Source organism: Mustela erminea, chromosome 17 (assembly GCF_009829155.1).
Source record: "Mustela erminea isolate mMusErm1 chromosome 17, mMusErm1.Pri, whole genome shotgun sequence".
NCBI classification, from domain to species: domain Eukaryota; kingdom Metazoa; phylum Chordata; class Mammalia; order Carnivora; family Mustelidae; genus Mustela; species Mustela erminea.
Genome location: NC_045630.1, coordinates 55,524,441 through 55,548,214, shown reverse-complemented (window position 1 = coordinate 55,548,214; position 23,774 = coordinate 55,524,441). Strand labels below are relative to the sequence as shown.

The 23,774-nt window shown below is 38.0% G+C and overlaps 1 protein-coding gene across 1 annotated transcript in view; it reads left to right on the top strand.

Annotated features, from left to right (window-relative positions):
* Nucleotides 1-23,774, top strand: part of USH2A (usherin) — a 681,041-nt gene that overhangs the window by 325,478 nt on the left and 331,789 nt on the right. The window contains exons 32-34 of the mRNA XM_032319004.1: nt 11,749-11,908; nt 13,245-13,416; nt 19,461-19,608. Of these exons, the coding sequence (XP_032174895.1) occupies nt 11,749-11,908; nt 13,245-13,416; nt 19,461-19,608 (480 nt within the window). The remainder of the gene's footprint in view (nt 1-11,748; nt 11,909-13,244; nt 13,417-19,460; nt 19,609-23,774) is intronic.

Sequence of the window (23,774 nt, the reverse complement as noted above, 5' to 3'; positions counted from 1 at the left end):
ATGTGGTCAGGAGTTGCCTAGACTGTTCCAACATTTTTAAACATCCCAGTGATGATTTGTGGGAAGGATGCATAGACAGGAGAAAAGAAAATCAGGAAGAAGCTGTGTTTTTCATTTACAAAATGATAGTGGGAGGTTGTCAGAAAAGCAACTAGATAACATACATTAGAGACTGAAGAAGCAACAACTGCGTTTTAATTTTCTAATGGGAGAAACCAATAAGGTATAAATTCCTCAGTTTACACCAGGAGTTAAAAGAAAATCATTGCCTACTTATTGGTTCATTTTGTAAATTGAGATCAATGAAATTCTCTGAACAACAGCATGAAATCAATCGTAAAATAGCATATAATTCATGGCCGGTATTGTAAATTATACTTTGCTTGACAGTAATCGGTGAGGTTTCCATGCGCTGGGATGCATTTCCGTGTAACATGTCTTAGGATGATGTCTGTGGATCCATTTCTAATGCATATTAGAGTGATCTGTTTTTCCCTGTCTACAACTCCCTGTGTTTGATCTTATGCAAATGATGCAATCAAGCAAATGGAAAACAAGATGTTGTTGCTAAGGGGCTCTGACAAACAGTGGTTAGTTCCCCCACCCTCCATTTCCTCGACTTGGATTTGTGTACATACCTGCAATTCTTTGAATCCATTGATCCATTGCATTCCCCTTGAAGGGCCTAATCGCCTCTGTAGAGACAGATTACTGAATCGGTTGCCGTTAGGCAGGGAGGAGAGAGTTATCATTACAGTCCTCTTTGCTTTACATTATAAATTGGTGGCTTTGTTTATGCTCATTCCCAAAGAATGCCTTAGACCTGTCTCCCCTGGAACCCTCCTTTTCACTTTTTAAAATTGACTCTTTAAGAAAAACCCTCATTCCATTTGCTCCTTTTTAGACACCTGCTCTTTCCCCCCCAACCTGATGCTGCCGCCTCTTTTCTTCTGTCATTTTTTCCCCCTTTTGCTCACATCTCTTCTTGTTTCACCAAGGAGTTCCTAGTCAGGCCACCTGTGCAGCTTCCTTTCCCATGTATCATGTTAGATATTATCCCTTTCTTTTTTTCATGCCTCATTATTCAAAGGACACGAGTGACACTTCATCTTCTTATGGAAATACATTGAGAATAATCCACTTTGGGGTGGACAGTATAGGCATAAAAATGACTTGGAAGTCAAAAAAGCTATTTAATCAGTCTGGCTTTCTTTGCACTGTTGAGTTTATAGTTTTTAAATTCTCAGAATCAAAAGAAAATCCCCAGTTCCTGTTGTAGCAAAGGCACAGCGATCAGATCAGATTTCCCAAACTAGAAGTGTGGCCCACCAAATTTGTGTCTGTGTGCATGCATGAATTATCTTAAGGAAAACAATTGAAAAAAATTTTAATTCTGCATTGGCTTGAAAAATCTTGGTTGTATAGTCATCATAAGCATCGGTGTTTATGCACTGTGTGTGGAACATTTACAGATCTGTCCATAAGGCATCTACCTGTATCTCCGTTTCTATGTAACTGTTTATATCTTTACTTCTGTAGCTACACTTGATAACTGACTTCTCTCCCATAAAATTTTGTAGTAAGAGAATCACAGTCATTCTCAGGGGTCCCACTCCTGTCCTCTGATGGTGTGAAAGCTTCCAGAGTCTTACATAGTTTCTTGGCATTTCGAGTGTGGCCATCTATGATACTTTCCTTCTCTTTACAAAAAGATCACTGTTAAGAATCTCACCCAGATCCAGGATGTCCCTTCATTGCTTCCGTATCACACTTGGGAAACTGAAATCCTTGCACTGTTTTCTGTGTATATACACCAAGGTCATCTCTTTAACTGGGATCTGTCACCCCCTGGGACTCTATCTCGGAAACAGGACAGGAGGCCCCTTCTGGTACATGTCTTCCATCCTTATTCCATCATTCTGGGAAATCTGAGGTGGTGGAGGCAAGGGGATATGCATTTCTTGGTTTTCCCAACATTATATGTAAACCCTGAGTAGTCTCTCTTCCCCTCAATGACTGTTCAGGAAGTTTCTCTTGCTCTTTCTGCTCCCTAACCAACCAACCACATTCTGTTTTATAGGTGGTACCTATTTTATAAACTCTGGATTTATAATTTAATTGACGGAAATTTAGATGAGAATCTAAATGAGGGAAAAATGGGGGGCAGGGAAGGACAGAAGGAAACAAAATAGGTTAATATAACAGCCATATTGATCTCAGCCCCTGTGGCACTGATATCAAGCATTGTAGGGGTTCAGAGGACAGAGCTATTGCTAAGGGCTCCAACTTTAGACCCCACTCAATCCATGTAGAGAACTGACCAAAACACGGGAGGAGGAAAAGCAAAGAAGAGTATAATGAAGAAAGAAATAAGAGAACAAGATAGTTATTACTGAAGAGTGCCAAGGGTCCGGTTGAAATTGGAAAACCTAAAATTCTGGTAGACTCTTTCAGTATGTTCAGCAGTATTTCCCTTTCACATCTCAGAGGTATGGGAAGCATTAGAGAAATGAGATGGTGAGATTTATCCAGAGCTAGGAATCGGGAGAGCATATACTGAAGTCGACTGGGGAGGTGATCGTCTCTAGGGAGCTGGAGAGCACAGCTCTGAAGGGGGTGATCAAAGACTGTATCATGGAAAATGCAAATGTTGCAAATAGTTAGAAAAGGAGAAGCTGCTTAGAGACTAGACTTTGTATGGTGACAAAGGAGAGACTGCATCGATGTGACAAGAGGAAGAGGTGGAAGACTGTCCGTTTGTTGTTGGAGAGGTTAGGTTTTAGATTAAGAATCTTGGAAATAGTTCCAAAGGTGATAAAGTCGTGGGTATAACTGTGCTGAATGTCGAACAGATGAAGCAGAGGTGAAGGACATTACATTTGAGGAAGTTAAAGTGAAGCCGGATTCAGAGATGAGTCATTATTGAGGATGTTGGGGTTGCCAAAAAGGAATTATAATTGAAAAGAAAACTGAGCCAATGCTGAAGTCACTGAGGAAAGGAGAAGCATGACATAGAAGGTATAAGAGGGCATGTATCAACTAGGTCCACAGTTTCTCAAATAATGATATTGGTAAATTATGGCTGTCCTGTCTCCATCTATACATGTCTATACATATATATTATAAAATTTGAAAAGGATATGTAACCAAAAAAAAAATAAAAAAGATTTAAATTTTCTTTATGCCCTCACTCTGAGAAAAACACTGTTAACATTGTGGTGTATCTCTTGTCCATGTATCTTATGAAGGACTCATGTTGGAAAATAATGCTCTGGCATTCAGGCAAACACAGCTTTGCCTTTGTCTTTTTTTTTTTTTTTTTTTCCCCAATAGTGAATCTCTTTCATCTCACAACTACAGACCCTTCATTGACCTAACAATTAATTAAATTCTTAGAGATTTTTAGATGTTATTCTATTTCTGAGAAAATGTTGGCAGTCTGGGTAAGGGACATAGAGGTCTCCCTCTGGTCTTACCCATTCATGGGCAACCTATGCTAGGTAGACATTATATCAGTCCTGGAGATATTGTAGAGTACATGAAAGTAAAAAAGAAATATGTCTCCACTCAAGGTGTTTACATCCCCCTGGGAGGAATATAAAGTCAAGAAATAAATAACGTGGCAATTTCTGACATGTTTTAGTAATTATAGTAAGTAACTAAACACGGCAATATGACAGTGAGTGTCTAGGGATGGTGGTAGGCACGCTCTTGGATTATCAAGAGAGAACACCTAGAGGAGGATGAACTTGAAGAATGAAAAAAATTCAGCCAAGTATAAAGAAAGAGAAAACAGATTTCAGCTAGAAGGAATCAGATCTGCAAAGGCCTGGAAGTGTGACATTGTTGAGTTAAAGGAACAGAAATATGTCTAGTGTATAGAAGGAATGAGGAGAAGTAGGCAGGTGTTAAGTCAGCTAGTATTTCATTGACCATTATTAGATTTCATTCTAAAAGAAATAGAGGGCCCACAGCAGTGTATTATTCTGGGGAATCAAAAGATCACTCTTCACTAACGATCTTGGTCGTTTCTTCACTGAGAAAATTGAAGCAGTTATAAGATAAATCCCATATACTCCCATGACCCTCCACCCACCAACCAGCATTCAAACCCATGTTGTCTGCCTTCTCTCTCATAACTAAAAAGTATCTGTCCTTGCTCTAAGTCCAAATCCTTCTCTTTCTTACTAGATTCCATTTTTTTGTGTCATTAAGGCAAAGCTCCAATAATTCTTTCCTCTTTCATCCTTTACTAATTTTGCCTTCTCTGTTGGGTCATTCCCATCAACATACAAGATAATTTTTATCTCACTGAAATTATCTTTTTAAAATCCCTGGACTCGGGGTGCCTGGGTGGCTCAGTGGTTTAAAGCCTCTGCCTTGGGCTTGGGTCATGATCCCAGGGTCCTGGGATAGAGCCCCGCATCGGGCTCTCTGCTTGGCCAGGAGCCGGCTTCCCTTCCCCTCTCTCCACCTGTCTTTCTGCCTACTTGTGATTTCTGTCTCTCAAATAAATAAATAAAATCTTTAAAAACATTAAAAATACAAAAAATAAAATCCCTGGACTCTACTTACCTTCTCTCTGTTGTCTCACTTTCTTACTTTACAATAAAATTTCTTGAAGAAGTTTTTTTAATATTCACTATCTCTGATTCTTAAATATATTATTCTCATATAGCTATATATAGAATATAAATATGAACATATATGAACATGTATATATATTCACTCTCTCTTATTCTCTCACAAACTCACTTGAGTCAGGCTTTGACACCCATAACTTCACTGAAACTTTATTGCACAAATACAATGACTGCTGTATTGTTAAACACTGGTCAGTCTGTAGTCCTCTTCTTATTTGACTTATCACCTTTACATTTGATTTATTTGACTTCCAGATACTATAATCTTCTTGTTTTTCTCATATCTCACTGGTTGCTCTTTCTTTGTTTTGTTTTGATTTGATTTTCTTTTCTTTAGTTGATTTGTGCTTTACTCCCAGAAAAAGGAAAATCTACCAAAACATTTGAATCCCTTTACCTTTTCACTTTTCTATCTGCACTTGCTCTATTAGTGTTCCATCCACTTTAAATATAATATATATGATGATACCTCAAATTATATCCCAGTCCAGTACTTTTTCCTGAAATTTGAAATTAATATTCAAATTTCATAATTGACATCTCCATTTGTTTGTCTAGTTAATGTCTCAAACTTGCCATGTCTAAAACATGAATTCTTTATCTTCCTCTTCAATACTTGTTTTTTTCTGTGATCTTTTTCAACCAAATTAATGGTTACTTCATTCTTGCCTTTGCTTAGGCCAAACCTTGGAGTCAGCTTTGATTCCTTTCTCTCTCTATCATACTCTATCTACAGTGCACTGATGAATCCTATAGTTTTGCCCTTAAAACATACCCAAAGATCCTTTTGAGTGATTTCAGCAAAATGGCAGGATAGGCACTTCTTGGTTTGATCCACTAATCCCCCAACACCAGACCCTTGCCCAGAAACATCAATTTGAACAACTATTCACACGTAAAATTATATTCACAAGAGCCAAGATTTCCAAATAGGGGATTATAGCATTTGGTAAAGCACAGAAATAAGAAAAGATACATTAAGGAGAGTAGAAAAGATAAATTCACAGCACTTGCATTTATCCCTACCCAAATCCAGGCAGCGCAGCACAGAGCAAGACTCTCCCCATAGGAGAAAGAGAATAAAGTGAGCACCTAGTTCACGACCCCAGAGCTGGCCTGTAGAGCACTAGACTGAGTCTTAGGCTGACTCTCTGTATGGAGCCATCATACTACTTGATTTCAAAATATATTACAAAGCTGTGGTATTCAAAACAGGATGTTATTGGCAAAAAAACAGACATATATATCAGACATATATAACAGAAGACAGAGCCCAGAAATAAACCCTGCATATATGGCCAACTAATGTACAAAATGGAGCCCAGGATATACAATGAAAAAGGACTATATCTTCAATGCATGGTGTTGGGAAAACTGGACAGCCACATGCAAAAGAATGGAACTGGACCACCAACTTACCCCACTCACAAAAATTAACTTAGTGCACTCGAGACTTGAATGCAAGACCTGAAACCATAAAACTCCTAGAAGAAGTCATAAGTAATAAGCTACAAGATAGAGGTCTTGGTGATGATTTTTTGGATCTAACACCAAAAGCAAAGACAACAAAAGCAAAAATCAATGAGTGAAACTATGTCAAACTCAAAAGCTCTGCACAGAGAAAGATCAAATTGAAAATGCAACCTACTGAATGGGAGAAAGTACTTGCAAATAATATGTCTGATAAGGAGCTAATATCCAAATTGTATATGGTTTCACTTATTTGTGGAGCATAACAAATAGCATGGAGGACATGGGGACTTAGAGTGGAGAAGGGAGTTGAGGGAAATTGGAAGGGGAGGTGAACCATGAGGGACTATGGACTCTGAATAACAATCTGAGGGTTTTGAAGGGGCAGGAGGTGGGAGGTTGGGGGGACCAGGCGGTGGGTATTGGAGAGGGCACGGATTGCATGGAGCACTGGGTGTGGTGCAAAAACAATGAATACTGTTACGCTGAAAATAAATTTTAAAAAATTTAAAAAACTCATGCTACTCAATAATAAAACAAACAAATTAAAAAAGCCAGTCCAATTAAAAAATGGACAGAAGATCTCAGTAGGTATTTTTCAAATAGAGACATATAGATGGCTAACAGGTACATGAAAATATGCTCAACATGACTAAGCATCAGGAAAATGCAAATCTAAGGGATTTGCAAAGACCCTCACATCTGTTAGAACAGCTATCATCAAAAAGGCAAAAAATGACAAGTGTTGGTAAGGAGGTGGAGAAAAAGGAACTCCTGTATGTTGTAGCTAAGAATGTAAATTGAATGTAGCCACTATGGAAAACAGCATGGAGCTTCCTCAAAAAATTAAAACTATGGGCACCTGGGTGGCTCAGTGGATTAAAACCTCTGTCTTCAGTTCGGGTAATGGTCCCAGGGTCCTGAGATCAAGTCCTACGTCAGGCTTTCTGCTCAGCAGGGAGCCTGCTTCCTCCTCTCTCTCTGCCTGCCTCTCTGTCTTCTTGCGATCTCTGTCTGCCAAATAAATAAACAAAATCTTAAAAAAAAAATTAAAACTAGAACTAAAATATGATCCAGCAATCCCACTTCTGGGTATATACCCAAAGGAAATGAAAACACTAACTCAACAAGATGTAAGTACACTCATGTTCATTGCAGTATTATATATAATATCCAAGACATGGAACCAATTAAGTATCCACTGAGGGATGAAGGATAGAGAAAATGTGGGATGTATGTACAATGGAAGATTATAATATAACGAAGTCTTGTCACTTGCAACAACAAGGATGGACCTGGAGGATATTACACTAAATATAAGAAGTCATATAGAGAAAGACAAATACCATATTACCTCACTTGTATGTTGATTTTAAGCATAAAATAAGCTTAAAGACTTGAATACACACTGCACACACACATGTACACACACATACACACACACCCAACCAGGAATGATATTCGGTCATGTAACGAGGAATTCCTGCCCTTTGAGACAATATGGATAGGTCTGCTAGGTGAAATAAGTGAGACAGAAAAAGACAGACACTACATGTTTTCACTTATATGTGGAATATAAAGTCTAACCCATAGAACTAGGGAGCAGCATCATGGTTGCTAGGGGACTGAAGCCAGAGGACCTCTCCCTGGGGAGAGGAATAGGGAGGTGTCAGTCCAAGAGTACAGACTTCAGCTCTAAGGTGATAAACTCAAATGATCTAAGGTGTATCATGTTCAACACAGTTAACAATACTGTGTTTATGCGTTCTCACCACAAAAAAAAAAAAAAACAAGTAATTATATGAAGGGTATAGAAATGCTAACTAAACTTACTGTGGTAATCATTTTACAACATATGGATATCAAATAATCACAATGTACATCTTAATCTTATATATGTTATACATTAATACCTTATAAATCTGGGGGAAAAAACTGTATTCAGAATCTGACCATTTCTGACTTATGACAAGCCTCCACTTACTTGATTACCACAGTAGCCCCTTAAGTGAGATTTATGCTTATGCTTATGCTCATGCTCGTTGTAGTCTACATGCTCCAGCAGCCAGGGCGATAGTCATGATATCCATCTGGTCATACAACAGTTCTGTTCAAAGCCCTCCTGCGCGTTCCTCACAGCATCTCAGATTAAAAGCCCAAATCTGTGCAAAGCCCTACAAGGCTCACATGATCCAGTCCCTCATGAAATCTCTGATGTCACCTCTTCTTTCTGCCTTATTTGCTTGGCTCCAGCCACACTGGCCACCTTGCTAGCCATACCACGCGTGTTCCTCCTTCCAAGACTTTGCTCTGTCTGTTACCTCTCCTGGAATGGCCCTGCCATAGTATCCCAGATTTGCTCTCACCCGTTCCAGATCTTTGCTCAATATGTCACTTTCCTGCCAAAGACTCCCCTGACTCTTGCCTTTTAAAATTACCCAGCACAGGGCGCCTGGGCGGCTCAGTGGGTTAAAGCCTCTGCCTTCGGCTCAGGTCATGGTCCCAGGGTCCTGGGATGGAGCTCAGCGTCAGGCACTCTATTCCGCAGGGAGCCTGCTTCCCTCTCTCTTTCTGCCTGCTTCTCTGCCTACTTGTGATCTCTGTCAAATAAATAAATAAACTCTTTAAAAATAAATAAATAAATAAAATTTCCCAGCACTCCTGATTCTTCTGTTCTGTTTTCTGTAGCACTTTCCAATCATACACCTCTAACGTCCTTAAACCCTGTTGGATGCTTCAGTTAAAACCATGCTGTCTCCTATCTTCCTCACCTGTAACACCTTAGATGGTCTTCTTCATCCTGGTCTCCCCCACTCCCCAGCTGGCATGGACATACAAGTTTCCCAATCCATGGAGGAGGATACTTTGTCACAGGAGAGACTGGGTATCGATGGTAACCATGGAGCTAATTGCTACAGGAGGCTATTGTTCATGCCTGGTGAGTTCGAGTCAGGTGATCAAGGTCACTTTCAAGGTATGGAGGTAGAGTGAGAAAGGGAGTCGGGTATTCTGTACTAAGGAGATACTACAAGGTGATGATAGATAATGATGCAGTCTGACCTCACCAGCCTGAGGATGGCAACTAAGTATTAACTAAGATAACTAAGAATTAACTAATGATTTTTACATGTGCAAGTCAGTCCCAGCAAACACAGACAAGCAATCATCAGCCCACCTTTGGACGGTATGACTTCCTCACCACCTACAAACTGGGTAGCCAAACCCCTACCTCAAAAAGCTAGAACGTAAGGAAGCAAGAAAAACTACCCCACCACAGAGTCTGTTGGCCAAAGAACACTGCAGCACTCGGTCTCATTTGCAGCTGACCAAGACGATCTGAAATCTCCAAAAGAGAGGCTCATGCGAAATATTACAAAGTCACTTGGAATCCACCCCATGGAATACAATTTTGACAGAGGCATGTTCTTTTAGAAAACTTAGAGATACTCTGATGTTCACATACTACAGCTTTCTCCTAATTGTACGGACTTTCCCATCAGGGATTCCTGCTTTACTCTGGGTTCTGCGTCCTCCTTGATTTTGCTTCTGAAATCAGACTCAGGAACAAAAATCCCTAGCTTTCCCTGCCTTGGGAATGCAAGGAATTCAGACCGATAACAGAGGAGAAGCTGCCTGGTCACCAAGTTCCTGCGAATCAAAAGGAGAACGTGAAGAGAAGAGGGAGCAGAAGATAATGTGTTAGCGTGTTAATCCATTATAATTTTGGCCAGAATTGGACCTGCTAGTAGGAGCTGCTCTTTGCTTGAAAATTTCCTACAGTAAATAGTAGTTTCCACTCATTGTAGCACATGAGACCACTGTCCTCGCGATTTTTAACTTGGCAAGTTTCAAAGAACGTTGGTCCAAATGAAGGTCCGCCCGTTCTGTCTGACTTGCGCACGCGCGGTGCAGCTGCTCCTGTCATGTCTCTGGCAGTCCCGGGCAATACCGATGCTGTACCCCCTCACCCCCAGCTTCAACGTGTCCTTGTAACACATCTTCTGAGCACATCGCTGGAGGGTGCCCACCTCAGCCCGTACCACTGAATACCAGTAGGATAAAATTCTAACAAATTAACAAGGCTGAATCCAAAGCATTATGAGTCTCTTCTTGATGACCAACCACTCTTTTGGTCTAGAATAACTATATTTAGCATAAAATTATTTGCCGTTTTTCTGATGATCTACATGTTTAACCAACTGACTATACTTTGCACGAATATCAAAGTGTCCTTTTCTAATTTAGTTCTGCTATCAGTGTAATACAAAAGCTATTTCTCTAAATTAGGTTGTATTTTATTAGTCTTTTAAATATGGAATTGTAATGGTTCAACATTAATGAGATTTAAAAATATGCATCACTTAAATTGTGAGCAACTTATTTCAAAAATATTCCAGAAAATAAGAATTTCTTCCAGTAGTATAAAAGTATGACTGATATTTAAATCTTGGTAAAGTTGACTGCACTTTGGTTAGATTCATCAATAAAATAATTATTGAGTGCCTTTGTAACTGAAATGCTCAGGGTATTTCAGAACTGAATTGTTGAATCACAGATTGGTTTATTCTTATACAAGGAAAGGTGATATCCATTATAAAGGCAGACAGGTAGAAGGTACTGGGAGGTTCACGGGAAGGGGAGAGATCAGTACTGGAGGAGTATTATCCCACTCTCCCAGTCATTGGTCAAACCCAGCTCAACTGAATCTTGATCATCTCATTCATTAGTTCCTTTTTCATTTGTTCAAACACATATTCAGAACCTACAATGTACCAGGCACTGTGCTAGATACTGAGGATGAAAAATGAATCCTTCCCTCACCATGTTCAGTTTAATGGATCAGATAGTCACGTAAACAAATGATTATGACAGGATATAATGCCTTGCACAGGGTGTGTGCAAATCTGTGGGAGCCAAATCCAAGGAGAGGATAATAGCTCCACCTTGTGCCAGGGGTCACGGTAGGATGTGTTAGGAGAAAGAAAGGGGCTTTTGCACTGAGCTGGACAACTTGAAGGTCAAACAACAGTTGGTCAGGGGGACAGGAGAAAGGAGTTAGGCATTGTTACAAGTTATGTATTTGCATTTCAAAAGCAACTCCTCTTGTCTTCAAATATGCCTTAAAAATCATTTAAATGTCTCTTTTTTTTTTTCATTTTATTTCTTTTCAGTCTTCCAGAATTCATTGTTTATGCACCACACCCAGTGCTCCATGCAATACGTGCCCTCCATAATACCAACCACCAGGCTCACCCAACCCCCTCCCCCGTCCCCTCCGAAACCCTCAGTTTGTTTCTCAGAGTCCATGTTTATTTTTTAACCGAGTGGTTGAAGTAGCTCTAAACTCAGAAAGCGATTTACCTGGTCATAGGCATTCAAGAGGACAGTCAAATTGTTAAAATGAAAAAGTTAAAGCAAGAGTTTGACCTACACCTGTCTATTTAAAAATAACCATAGCATAGTTAACGGATAAAACAGCCTATATCTTATTGCTATTGATTTTTAAGGCTATTGATTCTTGTTTTAAGCTTTCCTTTAGCAGTTCTAAGAAGTGAGGTTGTAGAGGAGGAGTGGGACCACCTGAATAAAAAATAGGTTGGTAAATAAATTCTTTTTTTTCCCCTCCAACCTCTAGATTTACCAGTATTTACACCCCACCGGTTTGTCCTCAGTGCCTGCACATGTGTGGGATGTACAAACAGTTCCCTGGTCATACTGTACACGGCACAGCGGCCACCAGAGCACGTGGATTCCCCACTTCTGACCGTCCTGGATTCCAGAACCATACATGTGCAGTAAGTAGAAATGTTGTCTCTGTCACACACTGGTTTATGCAAGAATCCCAGTGAGCTCAATCAAGGGAAGGGTTTGTGACATAAAATTAATTTTATTGTGATGAAATGCATAGAAGTGATTAGTTCAGTGGTTCTGGGAACCTTTGATTATCACTTGCCAACTTAATTTCCATTTCGTCTCTATGCAATCAGGCTGAGCTATGTACGTACACAGAGTCTGTGCAAACTTCAATAAAGGGGAACTGACCACTGACAGGACTGCCTAGGGCTTTTTGTAGGAGAGTGTCATCCGTGATGAGTTGGAATTAGAGTCCAAATATATATTTCCTTTTTGAGTACAAGCTAGGACCTTTTTGTTCCCCTCCGGTTGAAGTCAGAAGGGAATTTTCACATAGAGGCATGTTCAGGTTACTTTTTATATGAAGTGATTCTGATCCATTTCCCAATCTCCAAGGTGCAAGGTGTACCGTCATAAAGAATCGGAACTTAAAAGCCTCTCCTGCAACAATTCATACTCATTTGCATTCATCTCTGTTGGTCTCAGTTTTCCCACCTGGAAGAGAAGGGTTTGGGCTGAGTAAATTACGATATTCATTCAAACTGGGAAACATTATGTTTCCTACCCCATCGTTCTGGGTCTGAGCTATCCTCCTGGCTTTCAGGGCTGTCCTAAGCTGAGCCCGCATTACTTACACAAAAGATCTCCCACTACTCTAAGGATCTTTCAGCTTACCAATTTCTGTCTATTTTACGAACTGTCCAGCTCATGTTCCCTGACATGATGTAAGCCGTATGTGGAACATCTCTACTTTTCCTTCTGCCTACTGTATCCCATCCATCAAGTAGACAGTCTTCCATGTCTAGGTAGTGTGTCACCTTATCCATGATGTTTGATTTGACTACTTCAGCACTGCAGTCCTCGGCTTCTCTGTATTCTGGGGTGGCATGTTAATTCGACACTAGATGGCTGCATTTTTTCAGGACAATTATGTTATTTCTCTGTCTCTATCTCCCGTTTCTCATAAATTCTCAAATGTCCTACTTCTCTCAATTCTTATCCTACAGCTTAAGTTCAAAACTAAATACTCACACATTTTTTATACTATTAGCTAATTAAAATTATAAGTAATGAAAACAGGCACGATGTCATATTTTCTTCAGATCATTCAGAAGAGACGTTTAATAACTACTTGGTTTTTTTTTTAACGTTCAGTGTGTGTGTGTGTGTGTTGAGTGGCATAAATCCAAGTTCATATGCATCCTTTAAAATTCTTGTACATTTCAGATTTGACTTGAAGGAATGATGGATAGTCATGCTATGTTTTTCCATTCCCAGGTGGAAACAACCAAGAAATGTACATGGGATTCTGGAGCGCTATATATTATATATTTCAAATCACACACATGATTTTGCAGTTTGGGATGTCATCTATAACAGCTCTGAACTTTTTCAGGATCACCTGCTAGAATACTTGTCCCCTGGTAATAAATATCTCATCAAGCTGGGAGTAAGTTCACTTCACTTCTGTCACTTTCTTTTCCCTTCTCTTCTGCTTCTCTCTTCCTTTGTCCCATCTTCTCTTACTTGTTCACTTAAAAACAAAAACAAAAACAAAAAAAAACCTAAAACGCAATATTGCTATTGAGACTGAAAACTAACCTCACATCATAAATGGGAATGTAATCTAATACCTACATATTTATTTTGTATTACACAAAATGATGGCATAACAGTCCGAGTCAGTCGATTTTTTTCCCCATATTTAATTTGGGATTATCAGAAATTATTTCTTCTTTGTTATTTCTAGAATGTCATAATTGGTAAGGGCTTTTTCTAAAATGCTTGAATTAATAAGGTTACTTCCCTATGGAGCTTATATTCATTTGGAAAACAATGTTCGGTATGAAAATTTGAGTCATGTATTTTAAAATGAAGGTTTAAATGACCCCCAAATATTCTAGATTGTTATTATAGTCTGGTTTACATTACACTTCTATCTCAAAAGAACAGTCACTTAATAAAACCCTAGAATCAACATACTTTAGAGGTCTTTAGACAGACAATAGCATTTTTTAATGCAAAATAGCACTTTTATACAAAGGTCTTTTAAAAGACCTTGATATTACTGTGGAATTTATACTCAGTGGTTCCTTTTGTTTTTTGATGAAATATAATCTTTTTTAAGTTTAATAGCACATCTGAAAATAACTGAATATAAACATGAGATTGTCCCTATTTGTTTTAAACACACTCTTCATTTTATAGCAATACCTATATAAGGATATTTGCTTTGATAAATGCCATAGAAAATATTCTGCTCTTGATTATGAATAAATTTACATTTATGTAGACACTGTGTATGCATTCATTTTACTTAACATGCTCTTGAATGCTCTAAATATTATACCACGAGAAAATAAACTACATTCAACTATTGCTAACTGTCTGACCTGACATCCCAAAACAAGGGCAATCAGGCAATGTTAAAAATCCTATTCAGAACTGACTCCGTGTGCCTAGGTGTTCAGCACGCAGATGGGCTTTTGAAGCAGCATCTTTGATTACTTAGTTTTATTACTCAAGATGTAAGAAGGGTATTACTTTGGTTTTCAAAAACTAATACAGAAATCCACACTATTTTCAAAACAGTGGTAATATCAAAATTCAGAAAACACTCTATTCCTTAGAAGCAACCAAAATTAAACAGAAATTTTTGTACTCTTGGTTTTTATCAGGAGGCAAATGTCATGAAACAAAGTTATACTCCCCAGGCAATTTTTAGGATATGCTGTGCAATCAGTGTAAATCCATCCCAATCTCCTATGTTTTACACATCTGCGGTATCTTGAAAAATAAATACCGCTATTGGGAGGCTACTCTCTCGTGTTTCAATTCAGATTTTGCTATCAACTGTGTAACCAAAGGCAAATTCACTTAATTGCACTGATTTTTATGTTCTTTAAACCTAAAATCAGGGCTTTGAACTAAATGATTTTTAATATCTCTTTGAGCCCTAAAATTACATTACACTAAATCATTTTGTGATCTCAAGCAATATTCTATGGAGTCAAATGAGATCTGTCAGCCCCAGAGTAATGTTGATGCAGGACGTCATATAGATGTGGAAGGCTTTGGCCTAACTCTTGTTAGGGAAATAAATTTGCTCACATTATTTTTGATTTCACTGTATTTAGTAGTAGAGGAAATACACTAATATATTTCAGGAAGTAGTCAACTAAAAAGTGTTTTTTTTTTTTTTTTTTTTTTTTTTTTACCTAATTCTATAACCGGTAAATTAAGTGAACCAGAACATTTTAGGTTCATCTTGGTTAATTGAAGGATTATTATATATTTCACAGTCTCGACATAATAACTAGTTTTCAAGGTCATTAGATTAGTAGATGGAGATTAGGTTCTCAGCCAAGTGCAGTTGCCTTTATAGGTAGTCTTAGTGTATTGAAAGTTCTGGAAAATAAAACATATAGATGGCCAAGCCCTTAAGAATAGAAGAAAATACATGAGGATTCAAGCCACTGTGATTTACTCTAGACTCAGAGACAGTATGTTACTTCAAGTAGCTTCATTAATTTTTCCTGTTGACTTGGCTATACACTCCTGAAAGGTAGAGACAGTCTCTTTCAAAATTCTTTCTTTTGAGTCAAGCACAGTGCCTGGTAGGAGCTAGAAACTCAGCAAACAATTCTTGAATGAATGGATGAATGAGTAAATGAACACTAAGTATATGTATTTCATAAAGAATCTGAAACTTTTGATATGAACTAAATGATTTGCTGTAGGATGTCAGAGTCGGGGACTGTGTGGATCCAAGCATATGCTTTTTCTACTGGAAGAAACAGCAAAATGTGTCCATACACTCCACAAATGGTATTGTGGAGTATCGTAGCTCTGAATAAAGATAATGAGTCAGCAATTAAATAAAGATAATGAGTCAGCAATTAAATAAAGATAGTGAGTCAGCAATTAAATAAAGAAGCTAGTAATACAGACTATAACAAGATACGTTCGGCTTGATAATTTTCATATAGTCGCTAGACATTTGCCTCCTGATGAATGTTAAGTGTTAAATATCTTTGCTGGGGGCGCCTGGATGACTCAGGAGTTAAGCTTCTGCCTTCTGCTCAGGTCATGATCTCAGGGTCCTGGGATCCAGTCCTGCATAGGGCTCTCAGCTCAACAGGGAGCCTGCTTCCCCACCCCCCCCCTCTTTCTGCCTGCCTCTCTGCCTACTTGTGATCTCCGTCTGTCAAATAAATAAATAAAATCTTTAAAATAAATAAATAAATATATATATATATATATATATATATATCTTTCCTGGAAAGATTCTTAGAACTGATGAGCTTAATTTTTCAAAAGATCAGTTATAGATACCATGGCCTTGTTCCTTCTCTTCATGCTTTAGGGTTTGCTGCATTCTTAATATCCTCGGAGCCTACTCTGAAAACCAACCATTGAAAAGAGAATGGGAGCTTTGGATGTTCCTAACAGGCATCATTTCAAAATAATTGATACATATTGATTGATTACTCATTTCTTTATACCAAAATTCAATCCCCTATTTGATTAGAAGTTAGTGGACATTTCAGGGTGGTAGTATGACTTTGTCATTTAACAAAAATGGCTATAACTGAGGAAAGCTATAGGAGATGGGTTGAAATGCCTCGTTGTAAAGGCTCAGAGGCTTTCAAAAAGCTTGCCATTTCATAAAGGCGTCTTTAATCAATCCCCCTATTTTGTTTCGTTTTTCTAAGTCAGAATTTTAATCAGCATTCAGTTGTATTGCATGCCGTGGCCTCCAGTGCTGGTGGGTCAAACAAGATACCGATTGGTCAAACAAGATACCGATTGGTCTGATGTCATCTAGATAATACCAGTTAGCTTCGACCAATCGGAAGCAACTTTAAGAGCATTTTTTCCCCTTATTTAAGGAACTGCTCACTTAGCACCTCTAAATTCATGCAAAAAGAATGTGGAAAAAAACAAAAACAAAATAAAATATTTTGCAGGTAATTCTCTTATTTCAGCAGCCTCTCTATAAATTCTGTTTTATTTGCAAGAAAAATTCTCTTGTAAACTCCTCGGGTTCTTAGAAGTCCCCTTTGTCAAATTATGCATTCATGGATTTAGATGACATAGCCCATAACCCAAAGATCAATTCTTCCAAACCAGAGGATGTCTTTATTTATCCCAAATGGCATCCCAAAATTCTCAAATCAAAGTAAATTTCAATTAACATTTTATTTTCAAATATATATAATTACATGTCTTATAATATTTCTTTGGGAAGAGTTAGCTAGGGACAAGTAAGCTAGGGACATAAGTAAGAAAAATAATAGTAACAAGTAGACTATCTGAATTAAATCTTAGTGTGTTGTGGATTTAACAGTAAGATGTTCCAACATTTTTCCCCTCCTAAGGAAAAAAAATCTAGGAACTGAAAGTGGATAGATTTCTGTCTCTCTGAGGACTGAAAAGAATGCTCTTTCTATCACTTCCCTTTGATAATTCAGCTGTCCCACTTGGGCTCTTTTCCTGCCATGTTTTCTAGCGGACTTTTAGTATGTTTGAAATGTCTTTTTTTTTTTTTTTTTTAATTTTAATGTTCTAGTAGTTATTTCTTGGGCTAACAATGACATGTCCTAGAGCTTTGAGTCATGGTTTGGTCACAAGTTCAATTGATTCCTCTTTATTTGCAAAGATTCTGTTCTCAGGAAGGGGATAGTTTATCTCTTCCATATATATGCACATGCTGCAGCTGAGAATTAGAGGGAATCCACAGAGGTTAATTAGGTCCCAATCTTAATGCAATTTCATGCCCAAGCCACAGTTTAACCCACCAGAAACTTGCTTACGCTGGTGAGAAATTATCCTGTATAGGCTACTGCTGTATTCTTACAAGGGAACATGAGATTGAACTCCATGTCAACTGACCATTTAATATTTATACTTTGAATACTTAGAATAAAGAATTTGCAACAACTTGTTAAATGGTATACTGCAACGTAAGAAAAATATCTTTAATAATAAGTCAACTCTCTCTTATTTATAGGGAAAAGAATTTCAACTGTGTTAATTATCAAAAGGTTATTCCCTTAATATCAAGCTGAAAAGCAGGAGACAGGCCCAAAGAAATAAAAAGGTGTTTTAATTTTTTATGCTAGCAAGATCTACCTTCCCTGAAAATGGACTGAATGCCTATCTGCTTTTTACATTGTCCTAGGATTTTGCTTCATTTTCTTAATCTGTTTTCAGTAAATTTTAGTGCTTTTTGAAATATTTTTAAAATTTGTGTGCATTACAACTGGAACCTAAAGAGATACTGAAAAAGGTTAAGTGTAGTTTTCAAATATCTGTGTTGTATAAAGATATGATTGCTAATATTTGCTAGCAAATATGGTCTGGAAAAACCATGTGTGTCTGTCTCTGCTTCCTGGAGAAATGTTTATCCAATAAACAAAGCAAAGATATTTTCCTAATACACTTAAAACATTTATTTTGGAATTACTTGTAGTTAATTATGAGCGTGCACACAGAAGTTTCCAGGTATTTTTTAAGATTTTTTTTTTTTTAATATTTTATGTATTTGAGAGCAGGGGAAGGGGGAGAGAGAGTGTGTGTGCCCGTGATCAGGAGGAGGAGCAGAGGGAGAGGGACAAGCAGACTCCATGTTGAGTCCAGAGCTTGGCCTAGAGCTCAGAGCTCAATGCCTTGACCCTGAGATCATGACTTTAGCTGAAATCAAGAGTCAGATGCTTAATCAAATGAGTGCCCCCAGGGAGACCACTCCTTGGTATCTTTAACATCCATGTTTTCATTTACGGCATTAGTAATACCTTATTAGGGAATGGGAAGATTCTGTGATCACTTTAAGTTGGCCCTGTAATGAACCCATTTCCTCTGGCACATAAGTAAGTGATTTGACCCTTTAAGCCATTAAACAGTCACTCAACAACTGCTTTGTTGCTGATACATGAGAAATGCTATTTTATTCAGTTTCAAATTATGCAGTGCTTTAAGCATATTAGTTACACTGTCTCAATGAAAGTGATCATATTTGCTGTAGATGTTTTCGTTTACTCCAAATCACTTGTTTTTATCCTGAAGTAGTTTCAGTCTCTAGTACTTCCCTCCCGTAGTGCACACACACGTGGGTGTGTCTGTGCATGCACACACTTAATTCCTTCTAGGAAACTTTGTGAGAGGCTGATTTCATCAAGGCGATTCACCCAGACAATAGATGCCCTCTCTCTAGGCTCTAACGTAGGATGCACATATAATTCATACACGCATACATTTTGGATTATTTTCTAATTATTGGAGATGGCTGTCTTGTGTCCTAAAAAGTGAACTAATTAAATGTCAGGCCTCAGCATTACACAGATTTATTTGGTGGGGGGGCGGGTAGGGTGGTGTGGAGCAACAAACTGTATTTCAAAGACTCTGGAACTCTTGTTAGGAATCCTCTGTTTCCAAGGCTCACTAAAACTTTTGGGACCCAGAGTGAAATGTGGTTTTGGTGTTTCTCCCCAGGCTTGCACAGGGGGTGGGTGCACCGTGAGCGAGGCCAGGGAGGCTCTAACTGAGGAACAGATACCGGAAGGAGTGCCGGCCCCCAAAGCGCACTCCTACTCACCAAACTCCTTTCACATCTCCTGGACGGAGCCTGAATATCCAAATGGTAAGTGAACTCTTGTAGCCTCAAGTTAAAAAGATGATTAGCAAAGGTAAATTAATATTCTAAATGGCAGCTTATATGTGGTGCTTAATTTTTAATGATCATTTTAGCACATAAAATACCTGAGATAGTATCATTGTCTGTAGTTAGGAGATTGTAGTTTTTAGGCTAACACACAATTTTGGTGGCTCAAAAGTGCTCCCTTTTGATAGTTCTTGTGTACTGCATCTTATTGTTCAGTACAGTCCAGGAGAGGGGCAGAGAACAGATGAGGATTCCCAAGGTGCTGTTGTGACAGTGACATTATATTTTCAGGGAGTTTCTATTTTTGATAGTTCTTAGTTCATTCTTGGAGAGGCAGAGAGATGGAAAGTCCATGCACATCTTGTATTTCAAAATGCTTTTGATTGAGTAAGTTTATCTTAGAAGAGACCACTTGAAACTCTGTATTTTAATATATTATATGTAAATTTGTCAGCATGCAGTTTTTAAACAGTGCATATATTAAATATATGTGTATTTCTACTTGTTTAACTTCAAGTTGATTGCGTATATTTCTAAATGATATACACATCTTTGCATAGCTTAGAGAATTAAGTTAGCCAGTTATAGTTAGCTTAAATAAAATCTTATTATAAAGAATTTGTAAAAACTTGGAGGTAGAAATTACTTTATTCATTAAGTAGAAATATTTTTAAGTTTCAAACAACATACTGTCCTTATTCCAGACTGGTGGACACTTATGTACCATCAAATTTTGTTCCCTTTAAGACAAACATCGAGATTTTTAATCTCCTAGAAATTGTTTTAAGTAGCTTGAGATGGCCTTCTTTAGCATAGCCAAAAAGAATGGAAGAAAAAAAATGTAATTTTTTTAGTTTGTCTTGTGTTTACTATGATATTAATTATTTCAGTTATCTCATTTTAATTAAACTTTTGGCAAATGCATTAGATGTATTTGAGGTGATGGAGAGAGCTCAAATAATTATAGTGAGTGATTATCTCTACTATAGAAGTGATTCCTGTACTGTTACAAATTTCCTACTAAAAAAATAAATGGATCTCTGATACGAGACAGTAAAAAAACTTGTCGTACTTCGTGCTCCACAAATGTATCTGGCCCATCGATGGCAATGCAAATGTTAGTGATTTATTCCTGTTGGATTGGTATTAAATGCCATTACGTGATTTGCATCGTAGAACATTTTTCTTCATACCAGTTGGTCATGGCACCTGAAACCACAACTGTACTCAGAATCCTAGGTAGACCTACAGAAATACTTTCTATATTTAAAAGAATATTTGCATACTATGTTTTGTGCATTTATAAGCAATTTTAAAATATATTCATTGAACCAAAAAGAATTTGAAGTTTTGCAGATTTCTTTAAACACTTTTATTATATTCTAAAGTCTTGTGTTTAGTCACATCAGAATTTTCAAAATTTTTATTGTGGGGCAGTGTGGGACATTTAAAAAATAATAGTGTTCATTTAAAAAGAAAACAGCAACTATTATGCCACCTACTTTTCTCTTCACTTGCCCTAAATTTTCCAGTGTTTGATTTTTATTTTCTGTTGTCTGAAAAGGGAAAATCTGATTGTTGGAAAACAACTTGTTCCTCTATTTGTTTTTAAAGCCTCATACTTCACCCTAAAAACCTAACAGAAAAATCCAAATTCTTTAGCCTAGTATTCAGGTCACTCCCAACGTATGACTCAACCTGCATTTATAGAGTCACGTTCCTTTCTAGAATACTTATGGCTTACTGTAGGGTTGTAACACATTCCTTTCTAAAATACTTATGGCTTACTGTAACACACCTAACATGTGTTCTTTTCTAGAATACTTAAGGCTTACTGTAGTGTTGTAAGATGTGTGTGTGTGGAGTCAAATAGGCCTAGAGACAAATATTACCTCTGCTGTGTAGTAGTGTGTTACTTGGGGAGATGGACTAAATTCCATGAGCCCCGGTTCTCTTTATTGTAAAATTGGCATTGACAACCCCTGTTTTTGTTTCCATCTTCACTGTGGAGATCTAAGTCATTCGTCAGAACTAAACATGGGTCTCTTTAAAAAAAAAAAAAAGAAAAAGAAAAAAAAGATTTTATTTATTTATTTGTTTGAGAGAGAGATGAGAGCTCAAGCCAGAGAAGAGCAGGGGGAGAGGGAGAAGCAGACTGCCCACTGAGCAGGGAGCCCAACCCCACTGAGCAGGGAGCCCAACACAGGGCTTAATCCCAGGACCCCAAGATCTGGAGACCTCCACCTGGATTGTTATTACCCTTTATATTCAACATATTCAAGTTGATTTTTCCGCATGTCCTCTGCCCCTCTATCTGCCCTTTCTCCTGTGTTACTCCTCTCACTATTAGCACAACCCAGTCACGCCAGCCAGAAGCCTGGGCGGCAATCTTGACTCCAACCCTGGCTCACTCCTGACTTGTCTTACCACGCAAGGTTCAACTGCACTTCTCTAAGGAAGGCCACTGATTATTTTTCACCCAGATAACTTCGAGAACTTCCGCAGACCCTGCAAAAATCTGAATTTATTCATTCAAAGTGTATTTTTTGATGACCTACTAGGTGCCATCATTCTGATGATACCAAGATGAATTTGCCTAATCTCTGATCTTAAAGATATTAGAGTTCCATAGGGGAACACAAGGGAATCACAAGGTCGGGATGTGAGGAAGGTGCCAAATTACAGAGAAGCAGCTCCCCAGGGAGCCCTATGGGGTGTGGGAGTGTCCTCCCTCTGGGTCTCCATTAGATGTGGCAGGTCCAGAGACACATAAGCATTTAGACTGTCTTGTTGTGTAACAGATGCTTCCTGCATGGTTTTGCACATGCTGGGATATAAATGTCTAGTTCTTGCCTAACAAGCAAGTGGTCATCTTTAGCCAGCATAGCTTAGGAAACAGGCTCTCTGCTTTTTGTAAATGACTCTGATTTAAACAGTCACTTTCTACTCATCAGAGTCTTGTGATAATCCTGAACCAGTGACTAAGAGAATGGCCTCTTGCCCTTCTGATTGCCATTTTCTTCTTTGTCTCCCAACCTGCTCTCACTTCGCATCTTGTGCTGGGAAGCTTGCTCTTTGCTTCAGGACATGCTTCCTGTGCTCTGAGAATTCTTCCTGTTCTGGAATCTTTCGTTCTGTGCTGTACCAGCAGTTCTAAGAATAGTGCCTGACCCACATAATAGATACTCAATTAAAACTTTGCTGATTAGCACTACCAAAAGAAACAATAAATGCACAGAAAATAACAAATGTTAGCAAGGATGTCGAGAAATTAGAACCCTTGGGCACTGTTGGTAGGAATGTAAAATGGGGCACCCATTATGGGAAATAGTATGGAAAATGCCTCAAAAAATTAAAAATAGCATTACTGTGTGATCTAACAATCCCACTTCTGGGTATTTATCCTAAAGAATTGAAAGCAGGATCTTGAAGAGGTACTTGCACACCCACAGTCACGGTAGCATCATTCACATTAGCCAAGCGATGGAAGAGACCCAAATGTCCATACATGGATGAATGGATAAACAAAATGTGGTGTGTATATGTATATACAATAGAATATTATCCTGACCTTAAAAAAAAAAATCATCACATGCCACAACAGGGATAAACCTCCAGGACATTATGCTAACTTAGAGAAACCAGTCACAAAAAGACAAACACTGCATGATTCCACATATATGCTGTATCTAAAGTCTCATCAAACACATAAAAACAGAAAGTAGAATCGGGCAGGGAATTGGGAGGGGGAAGGGAGAGTTGCAGTTCAATGAATCTAGTTTCAGTTTTGCAACATGAAGAGATCTGTTCTAGAGATCTGTTATACAACAATGTGCATTTAGTCAACAATCTATATTACACGTAGAAAAATAGTTAAGATGGTAAATTTTAGGTTATGTATTTTTAATCACATTTTTAAAAAAATATGAGGTAGAGAGGACACAATAAAATGCAACAAACTCTTAAATCAGAAGAAGGAAGGTTAAAGGCTGTTAGTTTAAAATAAAAGTTTCAATTAATAATCACATAAAGATATATACATAAAATATACATTTGTTAAACCAAATTAAGATCATTCTATCTGTCCTGTGCAATGTGTTTTTCTCACTTCACAACATGGTGGGGACATCTTGCCAGGGCAGTTA